General features: G+C 37.6%; 1 protein-coding gene across 1 annotated transcript; it reads left to right on the forward strand.

The window, feature by feature from the left end:
* Nucleotides 1-382: 382 nt before the first annotated feature.
* LOC110037822 (ethylene-responsive transcription factor 3-like) lies at nt 383-1,487 on the forward strand. Its single transcript, XM_020742546.1, has one exon. It carries the CDS (start codon nt 712-714, stop codon nt 1,321-1,323), a length of 612 nt encoding a protein of 203 aa, XP_020598205.1. The 5' UTR covers nt 383-711; the 3' UTR covers nt 1,324-1,487.
* The last annotated feature ends 11,931 nt before the right edge of the window (nt 1,488-13,418 follow it).

Genomic DNA, 13,418 nt, shown 5'->3' on the forward strand with positions numbered 1-13,418 from the left:
AATATAATTCACTACCAGGTTACAAAAATTTATAATAAATTAAAAGTTTTAATTAAGAAAATAAAATAAAATATAATAAATTAGATTCAAATAATATTTTAATATAAACAATAATTTTTAAATAATTTTTAAATTTTGCTCAAATCCTTAACATCTTATAACTACGTTATTAGGGTAGTCAAAATGGCTCTTTGTTCGTGAAGAGCTTGTGTTTGGCTTTCTAAGCAAACGAGCCGAATACGAATACATTTTTTGAGCTCAAAACATAAACTAGCCGACACGAGCTGTCTGGGCCGCTGAGTCATTTACATCCTAATTAAGAGTGAAGAACCTAAAGGGCGTTTTCGTAAATCCTCTACCTCTTCCTCGCAAAACTCGAAGGCTGATTAAAAAACAGAGAGCGGGTAAAAGAAAAGGAAAATTTTTGTTAAAGTTAAGGGGCGGTGGGAGGATGCAATCAAATCGTCCGGTTAGGGCGACAGCAGAAGGAGAGGGGAAATAGAGTTTAGAAAGAGACGATAAGAGAATTCATGACTCCACACTTTCTTATTTGAGCGCACAGAGGGCCAGACGGCCAGACGGCGAGAATAGAGAGGCAGAGGGTGGGAGAGAAGAGGAAAAGGAGAGGCTGAGAGCTGTCATTACCCTCTTTCTTTGATCCCAACCGACCTGCAACTTTCATACTTTCCATACCGAGCAACGGCGGCCACGATGGCGTCACGAAAGGGTCGATCGCCGGCGGCTGGTTTACCAGCAACAGCGCCACCTCTTCCGCCGGGAACCGAGACGCGTTTCCGCGGTGTCCGCAAGCGGCCTTGGGGCCGCTTCGCCGCCGAGATCCGGGATCCTGGTAAGAAGACGAGAGTCTGGCTTGGCACCTTCGACTCCGCGGAAGAAGCAGCACGTGCCTACGACACCGCTGCGCGGGCCTTGCGCGGTCCCAAGGCGAAGACCAACTTCTGCGCTCTTCCTTCTCACGCTTCCACCCCCGTCGGCGGATCCGGATCCGTCGCCCTTCCCTTTTTCCATCAACAGCTGCCGCCGCCCTCGAGGCCGGCGTCGAGCAGCCTCAGCAGCACCGTGGAATCTTTTAGTGGCCCACGGATTTCTGTTCCCTCGGCCATCTATATACGGCCGCTTGTAAGGCCGTCGCCTCCCCGGGTGCTTGATGATGATCAGGACTGCCACAGCGACTGCGGTTCTTCCTCGTCTGTAGTTGATGACGGAGACATAGCATCCGCGTACAGGCAGCCATTGCCGTTCGATCTCAACCTTTTGCCACTTCCGGATGATGAACTCCAGAGCACCGCCTTATGCCTCTGAATCAAAGCGGCGAAAGAATGCAAACTGGTTTTCTTCTTCTCTTTTATATGTTTTTTTTTTCTTTTTTTTTTTGGTTCTGATTTGGAACCGGAGGGGGGGCGTATGATGGTTGCGTTATGTTTTTGCTAGAATTTATCAGATCTTATATATTTAGGTTCTGATCATTTCAGATCTGGAGCGTTTATCGAATCTACTTTTTTTTTTCTTTTCCTCAACTTCGTGTTCGATGATGCCTTTCCCTTCCGCATCTTATCGTGTACAAATTTTTATCCATCTAGTAGATTGACTGAGATGAATCAACAAGGCTGGAAACCAATCGATCTGATTTCAGAGATTGTGGGATTAACATTTAAAGTCTTCTATTTCTAATAACCTTTTGAGTCTTTTGATTTGTCACCTATGCCTGATGTGAAGATCGGCATGTGTACATAAGTCAGGCAAGGTTGTGATGTGGTTATGAACTACGTGATGTACTAACGCGATAAAGAGAGAGTGCGTAGGGGTTGCGAGTTTTGTAGCTCTGGCTCCACAAAACTTGTTCTTAGGCGGCGGATTCACGGCAATGCCTGCTGCCGAAGTTTCAGGTATTACAAATTTAAAATAATCATTAGGTTGTCTCATCTTTCCATGAATTTTATTCACTTTGAACAAAGGGATTCGGTTTGGAGAAAGCTAAAGCAATTTTGTTTCCCTGAATATAAGTTTCTTCTTTCAGTTAGATTTTTTCTGTGACATGGAACTGATCATGGAGTAATCTGAGAGATTTTCTTTCTAATAACTTAGATTAATGATGCATTCAGATGCACTGAAGTCAGTAAAAATCCTTCTTTTGCTAGCTCTTGCAATTTTGTTCATTCTAATTGGGAGATCATTATTGTGAATGCTTCATTTATGAAATCTTGCCGTGTGGATGTATGGTTGCTTGTTGTACTACTACATTGTGTGGATCTCCATTGTCTTTTCTATTATTTCACCTCTTTCTACTAACTGTTTTCTTATTGTTTTGAGTTATTTTATTTCATATCTTTGTGATTTTGTTCCCAAGGGTGTGTTATGGTGGAGTTTTATTGTGAATTAATCCTAGCAGTTTAGCGATTTGATCTGTTTTGATCCAATTCTTCTTATTAGGCGTTAATATCATCCACATTCATAGTTTTTCTTCATTTTGGTTTTCAATTCGTGAGTGGGTTTGGTTAAGATAGCTTAGGCCTAATCCATTGCATTCGATAATAGCTAAAAGGTCAAATTATGTGTCATTGACGACTTGTTTCATTTCTGTTCAAATTAGGTTAAGCCAACTAAATGTTATTAAGCATGACTAAGCGGCTTAACTGGTCAATAAATAACTTTTATTATTCTATCATGTTAACAAAATGATTTTAGTGCTTAAATTTTCCCTGTTGAGTCATTTTTGTTGATTTTATGAAGGGCTAAAATAGGCCCTAGCTTCTTGCAGAGGTCTTTGTGGTTGGTTGATTTTATGAAAGGCTCAAATAATTTCCTGAAATTTATCCAATTTTTTCAGATAAGCAGTTTATCATGATAAGCTGTTAATCAGTAGCTGATCCCGGTAAGCTGATTAGTTATTTGGTTTGTGCGTTTCAAAAATAGTTGATTTGCAACTATTTCTGGATAAATGATCATTCAACCCTCGCACCATTAAAAGTTGGTTTAAATTAATATTATTATGAGTTTAAAATAACTCTACGTTACTAAGGGTCTGTTTGGGGCAGCTGCAACCTATTGAATAATCTACTAATAAGTTAATTAAAAATAATCTGTTGATATAGATACGGTGGCTATTAAAAATTTTTATTTTATTGGAAAAGACAGACCGTTGTCAGAAAGCTGCAACCGCACCTAGGTAGATGCGGTGTAAAAACGTTGTTTTCAACATTTTGAAAACACATAAGCTGTAAAAATGCAGTTTACCCAACAGGTCAGGTGCGTTTTCAAAATGCCGCCGTACCAAATAAGCTGCCCCAAACGGGCCCTAATTAATGGATCATTTTGGCACTTCACAAATTTAAGCTTACGCTCCATGAATCATCAAATTAGAAAAATAAATAGAAATGTAAACTAATACAACTTTTAAGGGTGAGGTGCTTAAGGCTGGCTTTGTTTAGTCACAAATCACAATTAAGCTCACGAACAAGGGAAAGCCCTAATCATTGATGAGGCATGCCTTGTTTAGTCACAACTCATAATTTAGCTTTTCATTTGTTAGATTATTTTGTCACTTCTAATTTTGTGTTCTTAGCTAGCTATTCAATTTGGAATAGGTTCGGGTTATGTGACATATTTGTTATATAGTATTTTTTTAAAGGGGCATTCACATTATTCCTCTCAATTCTTATATATTTATGTATCTATAAACTTGTTTTTTAATATTTATACCAACCAAAATTTTTCATATCATTTATATGTGAGATGGCATGTATCTGCAAATTAAAGTTTGGAATGTATGTATTTATGATTATTTTTTTTATATTTTTATTAAGTACGTGACATTTTTTATAAGTTTTATTTGTATGTTCCATTTTATTTATTGTCGATGCATCATTTTGCTCTTTTTTAATTATTAAATGTATTTTAGTAACTATTAGGTAAAGAAATTTGCATGAAGGTTCCAGAATCAAAACATTTCATTTTTTCTCGTAGCTGTGCTTAAATAATTAGAGTTATTAAAAGTCTCTTGAATGTGAAATTATTAAAATAGCGTGTCGTGTCAGGCTGGCTGTTGGAAGTTTTAATAGTTCAATCGTGTAACCAGAGGTTTAATTAGCTGGTTTAATTGTATTTCCAAAAGTGATTATAATGGGCCAAAAGGAATCTAGAATGATTTAATGCTCTTTTTTTGGGCTGAAGTCCACCAAATGATCCAAACCAACGAACTGATAAAGTATAGACAATCCAAGCAAATCAAATTGATAAATTAGAGACAATTCGACCTAAGGAGTCGAGAATATGATTGGCCAACAATCAGGTCTTGAGTGGTTGAGTATGGTTAATTACAAGTTGTTGGGTGAAATATCTGAATATGAGAGACCGATTGTTGGTCGATACTATGTGAATGTCATTCCCGTGAGTTATGCGCCAAAAGTCATACCATACAGTACCAGATGACTCATGAGGCGAGTGCCCACATCAAGATTGAAGATTTATCAAAAATAGTTGACCGACTAATCATCAGATGTGGCCCAACAAAATGGCAGAGTATGGAAGAAGGAATAGGTTCCCACAGAAGATAAATAAAAAATATATACCTGAGATGGCAAATGACAAATCCAAGCACTTAGAGATCCCAATTGATCTGAGCATAATCATAATCCATGTATATTTATTTTAAAATATAGATGAGTTATGATTATTCTTGGATCACTTCAGTTGTATCCTCTACTTTCTTTGTAGCTCATCATACTCATCCTTTCTAGTTAGTTTTATGCTTGAGGTATGAGTTCACGTCTAAAACATGATTCAACATTTTTAATAATGTGGAAAGTGTGAATCATGCCACAAACAATAAACATATTACATAAAAATTAGAACCAAGTAACAAAGAAGTTACTAGTAGCATGAATTGTACTAGAGAATTTGTCTTTCAATAGATGAATGAATTAACATAGTAAGTGATGGATATGATAAGAGTGGCCTTGGCCCAATTAACAGGAGATCAGATGCTACCACATCAATCGGTAGCGAAACCGTAGCGAAGAGAGGAACTCACTGTCAATTTTAGAGGTAACCCCTAGTAGATAATGATGACTCGTACTACCAAGATAACACGAGCTTGGCCCCATCCAACTATGAGAGGAGAGTCAAACCCCTCTTCCATACTAGCTAAAGAATGTTTTTTTTCAGAAAAATAGTTGAAGCCGAAGCATCTAATCACTTTAAGATTCCATCCTTGGATTCCTACCAAGGATGAACTAATATACCTTACCACATTACCCCATTTGAATACTTCATATATCTATTAAGGATTAATGATGCCTAGATATGTTGATTTTTTTTCATAACTCTAAAGTTCTTAGCCTTGAGATGTTCAAATGTCAGCATTTAAGAGTCATAATCTTTTATGAGAATTTCATGAGAATGTTTGTAGCACAGTTCACCTATGCTTAGAAACCTCAGAGGACTTCATAGACGTTATGTAAGATAATGTGTCATTCATTATTGTGGATAAGACTCCTCTGGATATATGCTACTGATGAGCTATCCTTCAGGAACCTCATTTTCATTAGATGGTCAATGAAGTTTGTTTTCGTTTATTTTTCTCTCTTTATTTTAGAAGAAGTCGTCAGCCTGTTGATCGTTGATACTTCTCTTTCCCGAATAAGTCTCTCTTTCGGGTCATATGGAAGACCCGAAGAAAAGATGAACCGAAAAAGATAGACATATGATAAAGCGACAAACAAGAGAAAACACAAAACGTGGAGAGCCTACGTACAATAAATCTCACAAGGATAAGTTAAGAGTGTCCGCCCAAACAAGATCGGGCGGAGACACCTTGAACCGATATCCGCAAAAGAAATATCTACATAGACTACCCATAACCAGAGTGTCAGGTGTATGTACCTGTTTTGGGGTCAAGAGCACTCCTAGAGGAACGTGTTCATACTAGTTAATTATATTTTGGGGGATACCCAAGAATACTCTCGATAAGAGGAGTTTCGCTTTATATTATCATTGACCTGGTGTTTATGCAATCAAAGGAAGGTTATTTTGTGTGGGAACAGTCTCAATGCTTCAAAGCTCACACTAAGCCATCAGACAGAGAGTGAGTCTCTCAAATCTCGAATGAGTAGCGGCTCATTGGCTCACGGGGCTCACGGAATAGTATGGCCGAATATTTTGGTGACCCTAATAATATATGCAGGAAATAAATGTTCAGCTTTTTAAAGTCCTGAATATTTTAATCCTAAATTTTAATTATCTTGAATATTTTATTTAGAATTTTGTAGAAAATTAGGAGTTTAAGTCCTAAAGAGTCTGTATTGCATCGTGAAATCCCATATCATTGAAAGAAATACTGAAAAATATGCATATACAGACATACATGCATGTAAAAAAAGTAAAACAAGTCAAATCAAAATAATAGAAAATGTCAGTGTCGTTGGGTCGGCAACATACCCTAAAGAAGAAAAATGCAGTCAGACTCCGCATATATATATGTCTGGTTATAATTTTATACATTAATATAAAAATGCAGAATTAAGATAAGTGACACGAGCATCTGCTCCTGGTCCCCTTCACATGATTTTCTCGCCAAACACCTCAGAACCCGTACTCGTATCTTATTTCTACTACAATACTCTCTTAGACTCTAAAAGTGCATAAGAAAAAGAGAAAAAAAACTCAATTATGTATGAAAACAAGTGTTAACGGGAAAGCTCACATGCATATAACATATGATAAATATACTTATAAGTGGGGGAGCTAAATAACACCTGCAAGCAAATTGTTTGAAATCTTTACTTGCTCATCCATAATGGTATCTATGTGTGTGCATATAAATAAGCATAGCTTCTTGCAGAAAAGTGTCTTAACACACTACCATACATATGCATCATACAACCACACTACAAGCACAGTGCAAAAGAAGGATTGTCTGGCTACGGCAACTAATCTAGCAAAGAACAATAGTCAGACATTAAAAAGATTACCTAGCACCATAAATCCTGGCCTAGCACACCATCTACCGAGAAAGTGCGTTAACCTAGTATTTAAGTGTGGGGTAAGTCCAGGTATAATATGAATTTGACGGGGTCTCCGTGCCGGCCCCGTCCTAAAGATTTGAATGATCTAAAGTGTGTCATGAAGATGGGTGACATAAGTTAGATACATTAGATTCTTAGCGAAATTATATTAGTGTCAATCACGATGACTTACCTCGCATTGCTCGTCGAGATCAGCCCAGCAAGCAATGCTCGTTAAGGCATCGTGAGCGACACTGGGTCACTCTCCTAACAAGCAAGACAACCATTGAGGTGAATGGACAAACACAAACATGCAAAAGGCTCACATTGTGATTTTTCAGTCAAGGTACAAAACAACCACAACAGGCGCACTAAAGGGTGAACATACATCATATAAATAAATACAAGGATGCTACATGGAACATGACACTCACAAACAGGATGCACCGATAAAACAAACTACCTATAAAAAGGAATTACACCTGCTTGGGAACCCGAGGTGCCATGCAACTAGTAGACACGGGCTACATGTGAGTTTGCATTTAATAAAATGATACATATAGAGAGGATTCACACCTTACCCGAGAGACACTTACCGAGCACACATGCAAACATGCAAGACGTGCAACAAACATATGAAAAGTGCACTAAAGTGGTGAGGGTGAGCATGTCGTGATGGCGGTGACTCAAAAGAAGCGGGCATGCCGTAGCGGCAAAGACCCGAAAGATGAGTATGTCGAGGAAGCAGTGACTCGAGGATGAGCATACCGTAGTGGCAGTGGCCCAAACAAGTGGGTATGTTGAGGAGGCAGTGAACCTGTGATGGGCGTACAGTGACGATAGTGGCTCTGATAGATGGGTACGCCGAGGAGGCAGTAACCCGAGGATGGGCGTACCGTAGCGGCAGTGACCGGAACAAAAAGGTATGTTGAGGAGGCAGTGACCTGCCGGTGGGCATGTCGTGACGACAGCAGCCCAATCAAAAGGGTATGTCAAGGAGACAGTGACCCGGAGGTGGGCATACTGTAACGACAGTGGCCCGAACAAATAGAGTATGTCGAGGAGGCAGTGGCTCGGGGATGGGCGTACCGTGATGGCAACGACCCGATAGATGGGTATGCCGAGGGGGCAGTGACCCGAAAGTGGGAGTGGTGATTCTCACTAAAGATTATCACACCAGTGCATATGAAAAATGCAAACACATATAGAGTACACATGCAAGCGGGAAGACATGCAAAATGATCACGCATAGCATGCAATAACATGCAATATGATGCGCAAGTGATTGGTCATCCGGACCGTGGTGGTCGGTCGAGCCAAATTGATCAATCAACCAGACCAGGGCGGTCGGTCGAACGAAAGTGGTCGATCGACCTGGTCGGGGCGGCTGATTGAACCGAAGTGCTAAAATGATCATGCATATGACATGGAATACAATGCACAAGCCAAAAATGTTATGAAATGTTTCATGCACATGCAATGACACCCAACCCCTCGACGACACGTCAAACTCGTTCTAACGGCCTCACGCAGGAAACATAAGGCTGACATAGTTGGATTGACGGCATCGCCGCCTTCGACTTTGGTGTGGCAATGTGAAGGGTTTCCCCCTCCGATTTCTTGTAAGGGAAACTCTCCACCGTTTGTAGGGCGGACTAGCTACAAAGCTTTTTCCGCTTTACAGACACCCACATTCTTATAGGACAGACCAGCTACAAAGCTTTTCTCGTTCTCTATGATCGCAATCAACTAATCCCTCCATGGGGAGATTAGGATCGCCAAAGCCGTGGAAAATTGGGATTCCAACCAACAGAGATAAGACCTAAGGCTCATAACAGGGAAATCACTCGGCTTCGAATAGGAGTGGCCAACGCACCTGATTCTTATCCTAGGACACCCTCTAGGAAATCAACGATCAATCACATAGGTACATCGTCTCTCCGGCTCACGCACCTCGTGTAGGCGATCAAATTCACACGCCTGGACTTCACTAATCCTAAGGCTGGCTATGAGTTATAAAATCTCACTATCGTGAAGGTTGCAAACGCATTCTCTTTGTTTGCTACAAGCTGCTGGCATTCGATCCATGCACCGACGTACCTCGTGACGAATCATGCAACGAGGAAGACATGAGGTAGTGAGGTATGGAAAGTACAAAAAAATAACTAATTTTGGAATATAAAAACATAACCAAAACTTACCTTTAAGAAAGAGTTTGAACGGGTCTCTATATGTCGTAATGTCATCACCACCCCGACGACGACGAAGAGCTCTGAAGAGGTCGCCGACAAAGGTATCGGCGAGACCAGGAGACGAGCCGCACGAGCAAGAGGTCGGCCTTGAGCAGCATTTGAAAGGGAGATCGCTGCGAAGACCACACCGGTAGGAGATATTTGGCGTGTAAGTGCCTTCGGAGAGATCATCGCCTTTCTCTCTATGTATACAGATCAGTTGGTAAGGCATCTGTTCGTCAGTTGTAAGTCTCCTCTGGTCTGGGGTTCGATTCCCCCCAGTAGAGAGTGTGGTACTCAAATTGTTAGACACATCAGGGATGGTCGAGGCCCGTACAATAGCCTCGGACCATTCATATATATATAGACACACAGACACACTCAGACACATACACACACACACACAACATCGACGGTCTGCCGACAGAGGAAAGGTCGTCGAAGGGAGGCCGGTTCGTCGCGAACTCATATGATAAGGGGTTAACTATTTGGCCAATCGAGCCACCAAATTATGACGAGTCATCAAATATTGTAAGGGGTTAACCCTTGAGATCAAGCTAATGATGTGAAACAACATATATTGCCTCATCTTTTGAAGTTGCAACTATCAATGCCAAATAATATTTTTTATTGTAAAATGTTTCATTTTAGTGGGGATAAAATCTCAACTAAGATAGTATAAGCTAGTAGCGCTCCTATTGACTCGTCCAACATTGCAGTATAAAAAATCAAGGGTTGCTTTGGAATATGGGCCCCTAAGGTAATGTTTAATATCATCAAACGCCTTCTGACACAAAATATCCCATTAAAAATGGGTGTCCTTTTTGGCTAGGGTGACATAAAGTTGAAATCTCTCATACAAGTTGGATATAAACCTCGATGTTAATCTTCCCTTAAGGGAATGTAATTGCATTACACCTTAAGGGTTTCATCTCTGTGATAGATTTGACTTTGGTGGGATCTTGATTTGTTGTGTCGTAAAGCACTTGTTATCACACAATTATACATTTCAATTAAGTAGTATACTGATTTTTTAGTTCGAGTTATCAATCCCACAACAAAAGAGTTAATTTTCAAGGAAGCTTACTTACTAGTTTACTAATTCTAAGTTTAGTCCCAAATGTTGTTTGTTTTGGAGGTTTTAAAAATGTCTAAAATCTTAATTTCAAAGTGAATAATTAAAGAAGTGAGAGGTTTTCTAATAGTTTGAACATCTCCTTTGAATCGGTTTAGTAAAATCTAAATTCTTCGAGGTTATTATTCTATTGTAGTTGTTAATCGAGCTTATTACTCCTTACTCCATTTTGAGATAGAATAAGAATTCCATAATATAGTTAGGTTCCCCTAAACATGCAAGAATTCTCAAGCATCCACATTCCCCAAAAAAATTGAAAGAGTACTAGTAATATTCCTATCCCACTATAGTCTGATGTTTTAACCTAATCATGCTTCTAGTATTCTTCCAATAATCCTAGATTACAATGATTTTGAAAAATCTAACTGACCAGTTTGAATGTAAATTAAGTATAAATGTCAAAACAACAACATAAACATTCAGAACTTCGAGAATTTAACATGGAATCCCCAAAAATTTAAAAGAATCCAATTCAATGAAGAGAAGAGATTAAGCGCTAATCATTATTTGAAATAAAGAACATGAAGTACGTTATTAACTCAATCCAACTATACAAAATAAAAGATTGAAAGACAAGATGGACAAAACTCTCCTCTCCATATTTGATTGCTTTCTAAAATCTCTTTATTTTATACAATCACACACTCACCGTTGTCACCCAAAAACTTATGTAAATCACACTCTCACACACTCTAAAAGCGCTCTTTATTCTTCCGTATGATGTCCTTAATTCTTTCAATCTTCAAATCACTCATTTTTATCTCCCCCTTTGGCTAAATTAACACTCAAACTATAAAACAGTTTAATGTCAGTAATGGGCATTGGGGCCTTGAACGGATCAGTTGATCTGTTGAAGCTAGGTTTTGCACCAACAAGTTCAAGTGTTTCCTTTCATAATATTGGGCTTCATTCTACTGGTTTGGGCGACACAACACTCTGGAGGTCTTGCGTTCAGAAGTTGATCCATTATGTTGGGGCATTGGCATTTAGTGTTGACTTTCCATGCTCTCAAGATTTTGGGCTGAATTCTTCTATTATTGGCAAGAAGGAACCCCTAAAATGGTGTTGTGATGCTCTATGATGGCACATGGTGCTTCATGTAGGAGTTGGGGTGTCGTTTATGACTTATCTCATTTTTTCTTTAAGTAGTCACTTTTTTTCATGTATATTGCATAAAATATCAGATGTACCCCAAAAAAATATTAAAATGACACAAAAAAGTATGAAAAACATATTAGAACGTAACATCATATTTTACATACATTAAATTCCACCAAACTTAAATATTACTTGCCCTTAATTAATTTAATGTCTAAATTTTAACTCTTGAAGTTCATGGTAGCTCTTATCTTGATAAATCATGCTTATCTCATACTTAGCAAATAATTTCTAAACTATTTTAAGTGACTCCCTCCATCAATAATAATAACTCTAGGTGTTTCAAATCTACTAAGAATATATTTCCTTAAAAACTTTTCAATACCATGTGTGTTAAACCAAGGTAAAGCTACCACCTCTATCCATTCTGAAACATAATCTGTTGCAATCAAAATTTATTAGTTTCCTAAACATGGTATAAAATGCCCCATGAAATTCATACTTTAAACATAAAATAATTTCACTTTTATAATTTAATTTAAGGGGTTGTCATTTCCTTTTAAAATATTTTTTGTCTGTTGACATTTATCACCTCTCCTAATATATTCATTAACATCTTTCAATAAGAAATGCCAATAAAATCCTTATTATAAGAACTTAAGCGAAGTTCTAAAGCCTCCAAAATGTTCTCCAAAATTTGAATCTTTGCATAATCTAATTATGTTTTCTTTTTCTTCTAAGAGGACACACCTATTAATAATTTGATCCTTACACTTCTTCAGAAGATAAGGTTCATCCCCAAAATAGATTTTTTTTCCAAATACAAACTTTTTTCCATTGGTTACATGACATATTTATGGGATAACATCACTAACAATGTTATTCAACATGTCAGCATATCTATAAATAGTTTGTTCAACAATTGCAAGATGTTGTTCATTAAATAAATTCTCATTAATTTCATCAAAAACATCCTTAAATTTTCTTCAAATACAAATTTTTTTTTCTTTTGGTTATATAACATATCATATGAGATAACTTTACTAACAATTTATTTCAAAATGTCAGCATATCTAGAAATAGTTTGTTCAACAATTGCAAGATGTTGCTCATCAAATAAATTCTCATTAATTTCATCAAGCGCATCCTTAAATTTTCCTACTCAAGTCTTGATAAATAATCAATTACCGGATTTTTCAGAAATTTCGTATTCACGATATCAATATCAAATTCTTGTAACGGAGCTTTCCATCAGATCAAACGTGATTTGGCATCGTACTTAGTCACAAGATACTTGATAGCTAATTAATCAATGTAAAATTTCACTTTAGTACAATCAAGTGGGATCTAAATTTTTCAAATGCAAACACTATTGCAAGTAACACTTTTTTGGTGTTGATATAGTTAAAATGTACATCATTTAGAGTTCTACTAGTGCAATATATCACATGAAAAACCTTCTATTTTCCTTTGTCTAATGCAACTCTTGAGATAGTATAATCACTAGTATCAATATATGCTCAAAAAGGTACTCTAAATCAGGTGCAAATACAACTCGTGTTGTTATTAGTTTTTATCTTAAAAGTTTTAAAAAATATAAGGCTCTCATCATTAAATTAAAATGCAAAAAATCAAAATTTAGACAACTTGAACAATAAAACCTGAGCTTTGGCTTTTCTTTTCTTACTCACCACCTTTAAACATCATAATACAATGACCCTTGTTGTTGGATTAGGTTATGATGAGGTCGATTTGTTTGTGATTGTTGTCTTGTTTTGTCTGCTTGTTAGAAATGTTTGGTTAAGATGAGTTTTTTTCGCTAGATTGAATGTTTAGGACGAGTAAATAACTTTCTCTATGTTCATTGCATTACTTTGTGTGCTTTACATTAGTTTACTTATATATATATATATATATGGGTGAGCATGTCGT

Source organism: Phalaenopsis equestris, unplaced genomic scaffold (genome assembly GCF_001263595.1).
Source record: "Phalaenopsis equestris unplaced genomic scaffold, ASM126359v1 Scaffold225472, whole genome shotgun sequence".
In the NCBI taxonomy this organism is placed as follows: domain Eukaryota; kingdom Viridiplantae; phylum Streptophyta; class Magnoliopsida; order Asparagales; family Orchidaceae; genus Phalaenopsis; species Phalaenopsis equestris.